At 39.0% G+C, this 13,571-nt stretch overlaps 1 protein-coding gene across 6 annotated transcripts in view; it reads right to left on the minus strand.

Annotated features, from left to right (window-relative positions):
• The window catches only part of ano2b (anoctamin 2b), a 197,753-nt gene that overhangs the window by 162,465 nt on the left and 21,717 nt on the right, over positions 1 to 13,571 (minus strand). For 5 of the 6 annotated variants that reach the window (XR_007815003.1, XR_007815004.1, XR_007815002.1 and 2 more), the window contains exons 12-18: positions 13,273 to 13,433; positions 12,028 to 12,110; positions 11,662 to 11,748; positions 10,417 to 10,500; positions 1,951 to 2,025; positions 1,505 to 1,706; positions 243 to 354 (exon numbers count right to left, since the gene is read on the minus strand). Coding sequence is in view for 2 of the 6 variants with exons in the window: in XM_018684297.2 (XP_018539813.2) it covers positions 243 to 354; positions 1,505 to 1,706; positions 1,951 to 2,025; positions 10,417 to 10,500; positions 11,662 to 11,748; positions 12,028 to 12,110; positions 13,273 to 13,433 (804 nt within the window). In the remaining 4 variants the exon portion in view is untranslated. The remainder of the gene's footprint in view (positions 1 to 242; positions 355 to 1,504; positions 1,707 to 1,950; positions 2,026 to 10,416; positions 10,501 to 11,661; positions 11,749 to 12,027; positions 12,111 to 13,272; positions 13,434 to 13,571) is intronic. The other variant, XR_007815005.1, reaches the window with a different exon arrangement.

The following is a 13,571-nucleotide window of genomic DNA, read 5'->3' on the forward strand; positions in this document are numbered from 1 at the left end:
TCATAGGTTTCACTTGGACTCACTCTGCAGTGATGTTTATTTTTTCCTAAAATGGATGTAAACAGTTGAATATGATGAACCACTTAAAATTGCATTGGGTTAGCTGAAAAATGCATTGTCACAAAGTTGAGAACAGGTTCTGTTTTTCTTAGCTCATGAAAAATTGACATTTTGGAGATACATGATTTTCACAGGATGGCAACACACAAACACACTCCTACACATGCGGACGCAGGACTTACCGTCCCTTGAAGAAAGCCACATAAAAGATGGGCGCGTATGCATTCATGAACTTAAGTAAGAAGGCTTTCAGGATAAGACGCTCCTCAAAGTTAGTTTCTGTTTTGGGAATCTCTGAAAAATAGATAAAGTCAAACTGTAAGAAAGAGTTGGCAAGGAGGCTAGAGAGAAATAGAGCATGTCAAATGACACATGAAGTGGAATGTATAGACAGTATGTTAGGTTTGTTATCATTGTATTATATAGGTGGATTTTAAAGTTTTCCACAGTTCAGTCTGCTCTGAGAAAAGTGGTGATTCTGTCACTCTGAATAGGAGTTATAACATGATCACTGTGCTGGAAGTAGGTTAAAATACTGGCACATATCCTCTCTCTCTCTCTCTCTCACACTCACACATACACACACTCACAGACACACACATGTGCACACACACACTTTCCCTCTTTCTCACACTTCTCCTTCCCATTCTTTTCCTCTACTTCTGAGGTTTTGAATATGAATGTAAATGTGGTTGAAACCTCCTGGGACGACTGATGGGACGGCTGGAGCATGAAAACATCAAAGTTTCATCAGACTGTCCACCAAGAGGCAAAGACTCTTTTTCTCTCACACTCACAGATGAAGGATGATTACATGATGTAAAAATGCTGATCTTGTTTATACATCTCAGAAGCAGTGTTTTTCCCATAACATTTTGGAAATATGTCATGGATATGAAAAACACAAGTGAGTGAGTTTGATTCCTCTGATTCCCATTAGTAATGAGTAATAATCAGAATCAGGCAAAACTCAGTTGGACATTTACCTTACATTTACATTCATCTACCTTGAACCTGAACCTGAACCTGAGCTCTCAACTCTCATATCTGTCCAGTAAATATTAAGTACATTCAGTACACGTTTAGCTTAGCTCAAAGACTAAAAGCAGGGGACACAACTAACCCGGCTCTGCTCAAAGGTTTGGAAATAACCACCAACTAGGACCTCTACATTTGACTCATTAACACAGTATATCACAGTATAGAGTCAGGATAACAGTTTCCTCGTGTTTCCAGTTTTTGCCCTGAGCTAAGCTACCCGCTTCCTGCCTCTAGATTCATATTTCATACACAGATAGTAGAGTAGTATTTTAGAGTTTTTTCACTAATGTCGAACTATGTCTTTAATAAATCAGTGATCATGACTCAGAGGTTAGCCAGTGATGCTTGTGTTAACACTGTTTGTTATTTGCACCAGAGAAAATGACTGTTTGTGTTTCTGTACCTAGCTCAGTCAGCCACACTGCCACAGCTCCGTAGATTTCATCAAGAATCAGAATAACCACTAAGTTAATGATGACTGCAGTGGCCGTCACCGTCACCCTAACATTGGACTTGGTCTCCGGGTCGGGACTCATCGCCATCAGGGCTGACACTGTGATGCGGTAGACAATGACCCCAAACACTGCTGAGAACGTCAGCCCAAACTGCGATCAAAGGAAGATAAAAGAAGGAAAATAAATTAGTCATTGCTCCACCATATTTGTGTGATGGTCACAGTGCAGCGGCTAAAATGAATATTTCAAGGAAGACATCGATGTAGGTCACCATACATGTACATTAGCTCTGTCACATACATGTTTATTTTTCTATTTAAAGTTCTTTGGTCTTTATACTGAGAAGAATGTGATCCTAGTAGAACCTTAACTTGATTTTATGTACAGTACTTACCATAAAGAGGATAGAGGAAACATTGATGAAGTATCCAGGAAGACGGTCTTTCCAGGTCAGCTTGTCAATGGCAGTCTGACAGGAGGAAGGTGGGGGGAACAGGGGAGGAAAAGAGAGGAGAAGTTGGCAGTCACTGATACAATGGACAATGCTTCATCAACTGTTTTGAGAAATCTGAGGTGCAGAACACAGAGTCTCCTACAAAGACATCCAAAAAGAGAAGAAAAAAGGCAGCTGCATTCATAAAAACTAATCTCAGTGTCCTGATGTTGAAAGCATCGTCACAGTTCCCTTCCCGCCTTTCACATGGTTTGTAAAAGGTCAATGGAGAGTTGAAGCAGCAGTAGTACTCTTGACATCTGTATGTCGCTGCCTCCACAGGAAACATTACAATGCCTCAACAGAGAGAAATAAAGGAGCACAATAGCCCATTTGACAGTCTGCTTCCTAAATCTGGAGACCAGCTTTGAACACATTATTTAATTAGACAGAATCTCAGATACCCAGACGAACCCCAGTTTTCCCAGGCACTAACATGGGCAAATGTTTGTAAAACTTGATTTAGTATTGGAATGAAAAAATGCCAACACTGCTACTGGAGACTACCACAGAAAAAGTGGATTAGTGTGGGCATTTTATGTGAAAATGAAAAAGGTGAAACTGATGTAGGTTTGAGAACAGTGACTCCACTCTGTTCTTCATGGTTTTGGACAGGCGGGAAAACTGAGCTACAGGTACATCTAATAAGGGCCCAAGAACATGAGAGTTTAAAGTAAAGATCAACACAACACAATGTCAGTGAAGTCCAGTCCAAGCTGTATGGTCTGGTGTCAGAAACACCAGGTAAAACATAAGCGATGAGGAAGAAAAAACACTGTCCTCCACCTTGCTGACTCTCCCCTTATAATCACTCAAACTACTGTGTATGACATGGCTCTCTGCCCTGAAGTCCAGTGGGAGAATCTGACCCACTTGCGTCAAAAACGAAAAGCTGTTTGACTGGCCTGTCTGTGGTTAAATATGGTTTGATCTCTGCAAAGACAAATGCAGCATCCCCATACTCAGGAATGTGACCCCCTTCACCCAGGCATTAGTGATTATAGGCACATACACACATATACTTACATGGGCAGGCTCAGGCAGAGGCAGAGAGGAATTCCACACGCACGCGCACGCACACTTACACTTTGACTCTGAGTGATAGACAGTCTGTGCATTGTAAGCACTTCAGTATGCTAATTAGCAAGACAACAGCACCATCTAGTGAATATGCTGGTGCCATGCAACCTGTAAAACAAGTCTCTATTATCACAGATATAGAGTATACACAACCTTAGCTTAATTCAACATGCTGCCCCTTACTTTAGAGCGGTTTTGTTAAAATTCAACATTTTGAATAAAGTAAATAAAACGTATAACAGCGTATTCTTGTTTATTAGCTGGTATATAAGGAAATATTGTGATCATGTGTGTTATCTGTTTTCATCTGTCCATTTTATGTACCTATTTTGTGTAATATATTTATCAAATTATATTATTTCATTGAATTATATTTGAAGATTATATTTATATTGTTATTATCATACTATACTGCTTATCTGCTACTGCTCATCTCATATAAATATATATATTATATTGTCTCCTTAATCTTTTTTTGTGGTCGTTGATTCTTTCCATATAATTATGTAATTAATGAAAATCCTGTTTTATATTTTTGTAAACTATGTTTTATGTTTATGGCCACAACACTGCTGTACAAGATATGTTTATACTATGTTAAGTTCCTGTAATAATACTATTTGCAACACCAATATGAGTTTCAACTCATGAACATTGAAAATTGAACATGATTTGAGTTTGAGTGTAAATAGTTAGCAAAACTATCCAATAAATATGCTGCTTGAGTCCATATAACTCTGTGTCTAAGCTTGGTATCTGAGCGCAAAAATAGTGAAGAAAACCAACAGTACATCTCACATCATCCGTGTTGTAGCTGTATTCCCCTGTATGCCTCCAACTCACCTTTCCACTGATACACATGCACACATAATTCACTGTGCCTCCAACTACACCTCTTCAAACTCTAACCTTTTATTACTACTAAACCTATTACGGAATGAATGCATATTACAAAGAGAATGAAATCTATGTGTGTGTACATCATCTTCTTACTAGTTTTCACAACTTTAACCTGATCAAAAGTGCACATCTATATCGCATATGACACCTAAGTCAGCTATATTCACTGAATAAAAAAAAAGTTGTGAATGGACCTTAGCGCTTACATTGTTTTTACCATGGAAACACGCTTCCTAAATCTATTATGACCGATATAGTTATTAATATATTGTATATGTGTATGTATAAGTGAAATGTGGTCTGTTTGGACAATACATTTATCCACAATAACAAACCACACAGGCTTATGCATGCTGATTACTGCACCTTTCACTTTGATATATCTTTAAATCAATAAGAGCCTCCTGGTCTTGTGTGGGTGGTTTTAACTTTAGTGTGTTCATTTTCTGCATATCTTCAAATTTAAAAAAGGGACATTTCAAATAAAAGAAGTGTCTTTAAAATGTGGACAACAAACTGTAAATGAGCAAGACATAGCAATTCTAGTAGAGGCAGGCACATTAATTAATGGAATATCAACATGTGACTTTTAATTCCTTTACTTAAATATCACATCAATCCTTAAGGCTTAAGATACCCCAATGGCATTGATGGCGAGCCCACTGTAAAGCAGACTGTGGAGGAAGATGCTAGATGCTAGAAATCTACCAGGGGCCAAATGGAAGAAGAGTTTCTGCGTGAGGAACCTCATCTTCTATGGGTTTATCCATCCTCTGAAATATCATCCATATTGCTTTCCTTGTTAAGAACCTCTGAGCGATGTGAGTTGTTCATTTTGTACAGTTGTTTGAACACTTGTTTCATAAATGACTGTATAAGGAGCATTCACTAATTTTAAAAAAGCAAATATTCAAAAGGACAAAATTTCTGAGTAACAGCCAACTTGAAAATCAAAAGCAAACTCGATTATGAAAGCATACCATATTCCATTTTGGTGCACTCTTCTCACTCTGTCTGGGGAATGGTTGTTTGTTCTTTTGCATAAAGATGTAAAGTTGTTTGAATTTCTAGAATCTTAACGCCTACAGTGAATCATCAATATAGGGAAGTGATATAACACTTTACCCTCTGAGACTGGCTGGACTAACAGCATCCCATTTCCTTTTGCACAAACATTTTGGTTGGGCCTAAAGCTTTCTCTGGCCCTCCACAACACTAGAGTGGCAGCAACTATTGCGTGACTCTAGTAGTCTTTTCATGGAGTGTCTGGAAGGACTGGCATCCATCTTCTCTTGGACCACAAGCTTTCTTTCTTTCTCCTCATAGGTGTGTCCACCTTCAATTGGGCCTCCAGATGAATCCCAAGTGGAAGGGTCTGCTGGACTCTGGGGGGCTGGCCTTCAGTAGCCTTGCAGCAACCAGTAGAGAGGTTCCTCACACACAAACTCTCCTTCCCTTTGACCTCTGGTGGATCTCTCTGAGACTGCACAACTCTTGCATCTTCCACCAGAGTCTGCTTGAATTCAGTGGGCTCACCATTGGCCATTGGGTTAGCTTAAGCCTTGATCATACTATAGGACTGATGAGGACATGGGGACCTGTGGACTTGCACATGGACCGCACACATTTCTATACATACTACAATCATATGCATATGCAGAAATGTTGACATGATACAAGAAGATGAGCTCCTTTTTTGTTGTATTTGGCTCAACAGCATGAAAAAGTTTGTGTGACTGTCACAAATTTTGGGTTTGACCCAAATATAGGTCTACGTGGACCCTCGCAGACTCGAGCAGATGACAAAATGTATGTCAAGCAGACCACAAAGTGGCCTTTACACGTACATGGATACAAGCTGACAAGCCCGAGGGATGGACTTACTCAAGGACAAAAAGACCTTCAGAGTGGAAGTGTGAGTGTGTGTGTGTGCATGTTTAAGAGGGATATGGCTGGTGGGGACAGCCGTCAGAGAGTGGAGAAGTAGTAAATGGGTCAGGTGTTATATTTGGCTTGTAACCTCCGTTGAGGAAAGCCCAACAAAGTGTTCATCTCGTGACAGAGTCACTCACAATCTTTACTTCTCTGCCACTCGCTTTCTCTTCCATCCTCCTCCCTCTCTCCACCTCTCACTATACTTTTCTCCTTGTATCTAAACCTTGGTTGTCCTAGTAGTATACACAGTTTTGTGGAGTATGACTTTGTCTGATGTTTAGTTTACAGTGTCAAATCCTCTCATCTGAGAAACTAGAACCAGGGAATGTGTAGCAGTTGTTTCACTGTTTTTGCTTAAAAAATGACTAATACAACAATGTTGTCACTTATTGTTTTCAACGAATCGATTAACCAATTAATTGTTTCATCCCTACGTAAAACATTTATGTCCATTAAAAGAACAAATAAATAAGACATATATTCAACATTCAAACCTACTTCCACCCTCAGAAGATATAGTTGTTCAACAGCACAATTAATACACATACACCATATCCTAATACATACGTAAATACATACATACATACATGTACGTGTACGTGTACGTGTAGTGTGTGTGTGTGTGTGTGTGTGTGTGTGTGTGTGTGTGTGTGTGTGTGTGTGTGTGTGTGTGTGTGTGTGTGTGCGCGTGTGTTGTGAGTCTGTGCTAAGGAGATGATATGCAGTTAAGCAAGCCTCCTGTTAGTAATTCCCCAATTCTCACATACGATGACAACTTGGCACACACATGCAATCACAAAAAGGCTGTGTCCAAAAATGCTCACAACTGAACAAAAAATAACATTAACACTACCTCCTACCATCCCTCTATGCAATATGTGGCATAGATATGAAAATGACTGTTGTACAACTACACCTGTCAGAGATTCAAAAAGAGACAGACTGATGAGTGTCAGGAATCTCAGTTCAAACTCGTGAGTGTCTCTTCCATGGGGAGTGGTATGAGATCAGCTCCTGTCTTAATGCCATCTTTATCAGGACCATATAAATGGAATTTGAGAAAGAGCAATTATACATCAAATACTGCATCTGTAAAATCCTGGAAAAGACTCCGTATGAGAGCTTGCACAGGATTTCCTGTGGTTGATGTTTAAATGTGAATGTGTCTCATGTTATTAGTACTGACAGGTCCTAATTTAAGAAATGTTTGTCACTGAGGATCAGACATGGCCTTAGTCAATAAATAAACCAGAAAAACTGTATTGTTCAAGACATTTTCACCGAACCAAATTACCAAATGAATGAGGTTTGGTTTGTACACTCAGTATTTACAAAGTAATATAATCTCTAGATTTGATCCTGCAGTACATTTCACTGTCTCAGGTAACAAATCAAATGGTTCAAGTGTGTGTGTGTGTGTGTGTGTGTGTGTGTGTGTGTCAGAAAGAGAGAGAGAGTTCTGTGTCGCCATAGTGACGGTCACTAATCTTACCCCTGGCTTCCTGCCCAGCATGCATCACTCCCACTCAACCACCCTCCCTCTGCTTCTCTCCATCCCTTTACTTTTCCAAGTCTCTGTGTTTATTTGTGTGTCTCTTTCTTTGTCTTTTTCCTTTTGTGTCTTTTGATGTCTAACACTCTTTGTCTTTTTTAATTTCCTTCCACAGACAGTTGTTTTGAAAGCAGTTATAGGAAAAATGTTGCCAGAGCAGCAGGCGCAGAAATGCAGTTACTGTATTAAAAGATTTTTTTCATAGACATACTGAGTTGAAGACACATGTAACTAATGACATTAATTAATGATGGTTCTGTTCCATTTAGATGTTCCAACAGGCGCTAGCAGTGAGTCAGCAAAGCATAACAAGTCATTATTAATGTTATTACAGTGTTTGATGAATCAAAGTGCCCACAATGAGTAAGCAATATGTCACGTCAAGTCAATTTTAATTTATATAGCGCCAAATCACAACAGACATCATCTCGAGACACTGTACTCTTTATATTATAATATTTACAAAGAGAGACCTAACAATTCCCACCACGAGCGAGCACTGTGCTTTACAATGATTGGCTCATTGACAGCTGTGTGGCCAGTAATGTCCAATCATATTCATGCAGGTGTACAGTATGGACATTACAACACGACATTACCACTGTTTACTCTGCTGATCACATTCATGACAACACTGTCTGCTGTCAGAGTTTCCTCCACCTCAACTTTCCGCTGTTATGTCAATCTATAACTAAAATTTCAATTAACATTGCTAAATCTAACTGTATAACCATTTGTTATAATGGTCACTTCTTTGACTTGAACAATGGTTAAAGATAAGACTGGTGTCTATATTACATTATTCTCATTGTAAACAAATCAAATGAAAAGACCAAAACCAACAATTTATTAGTATAATACCATCACACATCCCTGCCCTGTCTGTGGCACTTGAAGTCAGTTTCTCCCATCTGAAGACACAACTCTATAAAAACAGATCATTGCCACAGTCACAGGTTGTCATTTGTCATTGACTCATCTAATATGAGGCTGTCAGACAGCAGATGCTGAGGGGAGAGAGAGAGTAGAAGAAGAGAGGGAAATTGTGTGCTGCTGCTATTTCTTTCACTGAAACCACAGTGGACACTAAATGATAACCCTCATTCCTTAAATATTTTGTCTTAGTTTCTGTCGGCATCTATTTGACCTGAAGCAACTGTAAAGCCCAGTGCATAGTTAACAACACAATAAGAGGACCAGGCCTGCCCAACCATGTTGTGAGAGTGAGCAACACTTCAGGGGATGAGTGGAGCGAATGAAAGAAGCCAGTCAAGCTCACTGGGTTCAGGTAAGGCCTCCTTCCTTTTTTGAGGCCTGGTGCAGCTGTAAGAATTGGTGAAAATTTAATCCTCAAGACCGACAACAAATCATTTTACCAGTAATAGCTGTGCCTAATATATTGTTTCATTAATAAAAAAGACTCAGTGATTTCCTGAAATTAATGAGCTTAATTAACAAGGCACTGTAATTTTAGAAAACTTACTCAAGCAAGAGTAAGGTGCTTTAGTTGAGGACTATTTTCAGCCCTGGATTAATAGGCCTTTAGTAACAAGTAAGTGGCTGGATGGTGTATGTGTGACTGAAGCAACAATGTCACCCTGTGTAACAGAGTGGCTCACTGATGTGTTTTTAATAGTTTAACAGTGGAGCTCTATGACGCAGATGGATGAGGTATATCAGACTTTAGTTATAATCTTTTCTTGGGATTTTGTTTATAATAAGAAAAACATATACTATTAATTCATGTGTTCTCACTCTCTTTGGTCAGTGTGAGACTAGTGCATGTAAGTGTGAGTATGTGTGTAAGTTTTTATTTTCTTGTATGTGTCACACACACACACACACACACAGACACACAGACAGACAGACAGACAGACAGACACACAGACACACAGACACACACACACACACACACACACTATCCAGGAAAGGGAACCACAGAGACTGATAATCCCTCATTAGCATCAGCTGTGTGTCTTCAGGTCTGTCCATCAAGTCCTTCTGAAACATGTCATTACATTAACAACCAGTGGAGCTTAAAAAATGAGGCCTGACTTGGTGACTGGAAAAAGTTCAGACTTTTCTAGCTCACTTTCTGACCTTTTCCTTCTGCTTTGAACAAAAACACTCTGCCTGATGGAGTTGGAGACAAACTGCCTCTGTTTCTGTTGTCTCTGTTGAATTTGTCTAAAATAACAAGTTTGTCTTCCGTTCTGCTGAAGGAGGGTACATTCTGTTTCCTTACCTCTAACAGGTACTGTATACATATCATTTTTGCTAAACTAAATTTCTAAACTAAACAAGCTCCATGAATATATACTGTATATAAACTTTCCATGGCCTACCAATAGCTTGAGTAGACTAGAATAATGAAGTGTTATGGGAAGGTGCATTATTTTAAACCTAATTACAGTACAAAACAGTGATCAACCATTTGAAATGACAATTTAACAATAAATATGCTGCAGTATTACCTACATACAAGTTCACACAGGCTTGTACAGGACAGAGGATATGGGCAGTTTTGTGATCATTCAGTCAACCTCAACTAGGAAAATTTGCTCAGACTTGTAATTCCAGACAGAGAATTGTAAAGATTACTAACACTTCTTTGTTGCTGTGACCATACAGTGTCTAGATTAACATAAAACATGCAAAGAAACAAATACCTGAGGAGCTGAGACTGTAGCAGCCAGAGGATGGGACAGGAAGAGAAGAACAGATAGACAGCAGCCTGCAGGAGAGGAAAAGAGAGGAGAGGAAAGGGAAAGGAAGGTGAGGAGAAGGAGGAAAAGGAAGAGAAAGAGCAGAAGGGTAGGGAGGACAAAGGGAGAAGGAAGTAGAAAAAAAGAGGAGAAGGAGAGGAGAAGGAGAGGAGAGGAGAGGAGAGGAGGGGTTACCGGTATTCCTGCAGTCATGGCAGACAGTAGTTTTTGTCTCCATCTGTCCTTCCCTGTCACTGTCCCGTCCTCCTGCTTCTCTGGCTGCAAGACAAAGGGACAGATTACACACATACATACATACATATACACACATACACACACACACATGCCACATTCATTCATAAATGCACAAAGACATATATGTAATCATTCTGTTCACTGTAAATAGACCTTCCCCTGTCTTTATCTCATTTATTATGAATATAGTTGTATTATTGTATTAATTATCAAATCATGAACTATGCTATCACTACATTTATCACTATAATGCAGCAGCCTGTTGAAGCAAATAGAGAGTTAAAGGCCAGTGTAAAGGCAGGTGAATTCCAACCTCAGGGTTTTTGTATAGTCCACATCACAGCCCACACTTCATTTTTTGATTTGTCTTGTAATGTAAATGACTATTTCAAAAAGTCTGATGTCTGACAGTCCAAGCTTTTTACTCAACAACCTGTATATCCCATGATGGTGACAGGTAACGAAATGCAAAGCAAACTGGATGAGAGAATTGTGAGTGGCCCTGGTATAACCGTATATGATCAACCATTTGAAATTCCTTGTGGGAGAAATGATGCTTTTCCTTTTTCTTATAACTCAACCAGCAGATGGCATTCATTATGTTAACATGTTCCCTGCAACTAATAAAGAACACCTGCAAGATCCTTCAAGTTTCCTACTTTTGTCCCCAGGTCAGGTTTTGGGATAGCGTGGCACTGAACCTGTGTCATGTGAATTAGTCCTATCTCACTCTGACTGTGGCAGGAAGCCATCTGTCACCACAGCAAAGTGCATGTGGGCCAACAGGACTCAATGTGATTGACCCAATTTACAAAAGAAATCTAGATCATTCCCAGTCATTAGATTATCACTCTGAAGTCTGCCGCACACATTAGAAATCACACTATCAGGATCCATCTGGAACATCAGGAATCATCTGATTCCAGCAGTGAAGACTGAACCAGTTTGAGGAGATTCATGATCAACTGGTAACACTTGTATTTGCTTATAATTATGCCATGAGACATTATGGGAATCTATGGAGTATTCTAAAACCTGATGTTATTCAAACAAGTGTAATAATTTGCTGTGTCTGCTGTGTGTGAAGAAATAACTGAATGAGGACTACTGTATAATACCTTTCCACTTTCCATTAGTACTGTAGTCCTTGGAATTTAAATGATGGAAGGTTTTAATCTTTCCTACCTCATTCTTTTTCTTATTTTTCTTTTTTTTCTGCTTCCTCTGTCTCTTCTGAAGAAGGATGGTCTCATACCGTGGCCTGGGATGTTCCTGAGGCGAAATGAGAGAGAGTGTTCAATTTGCACTCTATGTGTGAATGTGAAGTGAATGTGACTTTTATACATACATACATATACACACACACACACACACATATATTTTATATATATATATATATGATTTTGTATGTATGTGTTTATATAGATCAAGGCATTACTTTTTTTTATTATATTCAGACCTCCACACTCGTGTGTACATTTTAAGCAGCATTAGTGTCCATGTATACAGTGAGTTTCTTTGAGTGTGAATATATATTTATACAGTATGTACCTCATCCTCCTCGATGCCTGTCAGATCCCAGCTGAAGCTCAAACTGATCTGACGACGCTTCCAGTGTTCTAGGAACAGCACCGCTACACAAACGCATAGAAATGAAAATATAAAAATAAATAAATAAATGATTATCTTTATAATCAGATATGCTGACTATTAGATGTTTTTTTCCACAAAATAGTCTAATCCCCTTGGTAAATATTCTTAAAATCTATTCCTATTCTATTCCTTCTATTCATTCTACCTCAATGAAAAACTGCATCCTAGTTATTTCAAAATTTAAACTGCTAGTCACAAAATGTCTGCTTCACTGAGAAGTCCATTCTCATTGCATGTGTACTAGAAACGAAGTTTCCATATCACACTTGTGCACAGGCATGGGGACTATGACTGGCTTTCAAATGAGCTGTGATGTGTTGCGACATAATCCTGTTCATACATTCACATCTTAATCAGATTTAAGATGAGCACAGAGAAACTTGCCCCCTTCAGCAAAATAATGTCTGGTGTCATCATCATTCTGCACAGTGAAGCCCAAACACCCAAATAAAGCAACAATAAGAAACACATTTTTGAGTGGAAGGAACATTAATATTTCTGGTTAACCAGTAATCAGCATCTCTGAAGAAAAATATCACTGCTGCCCAGTTTTACAAATATTACAATCTTACAAATCCACACCACCACAGTTACAACAATTGCCGGCTTTCTCTTTCTATAACAGCAAATGTTTTTGTTTTTAACCTATCTTCAGTGGGAAAATAACCTTTAACAGTCTTTTTCAAAAGTAGAGGAATAGTTTCAACTGATTTTTGGCCACAAATTCATGAATTCAAACACTGCTGTTTCCTGTAATAAAATGCTGCTCTGGCCAATTTGCAATAAACAAAATCATCTTGCAGCAAGGACAGCTCACAATATTCTGCCAGCAAATGCAGTGAAGAGAACAATGGGGAAGATACAGTTAAACTGCTGGATGTGTACCAGCCTATTAAAAAACAATACAAATAGTTTTACAAAGTGTTTCAGCTGCTAATAGGATTTTCATATTCATTTTTAATTTATTTTCTGTATTTGTTAACCTTTAATGCATGTTGTTTTAGCCTGTTGCTCTCAGCTCGACTCGACCTCCACCTGAGGTGAAGGAGGTTCTGCAACTTCACATTCAGCCCACCTGTTCTCACACACACACACACACACACACACACACATACACACTCTTGTGCAAACTCATAAGCTCACCCCACAGAGACATGAAGATGGCGAAGAAGACGGTGGCGGGGTTGTCGAAGAGGTGTGAAGCTCTGGCAGTGCCACAGGCAGTGCTGAGCTGCCAGAAGTCACAGGCTCCATCACACAGAGGACACATGGTGAAATTGAGACGCTCGTCACACATCTCCAGGCTGAGGGGGGAGTGAAATCAAGACTTAAATCACAAAGCACCTAAATGTACCTAAATTAATACAATAGCATTTTAGAAGTAAATATATTACATGAAATGTAAGCCACTTGTACCTAACGAAATGTAAGATTAACTGAAG

This window comes from Lates calcarifer, linkage group LG18, assembly GCF_001640805.2.
Source record: "Lates calcarifer isolate ASB-BC8 linkage group LG18, TLL_Latcal_v3, whole genome shotgun sequence".
NCBI lineage: Eukaryota > Metazoa > Chordata > Actinopteri > Centropomidae > Lates > Lates calcarifer.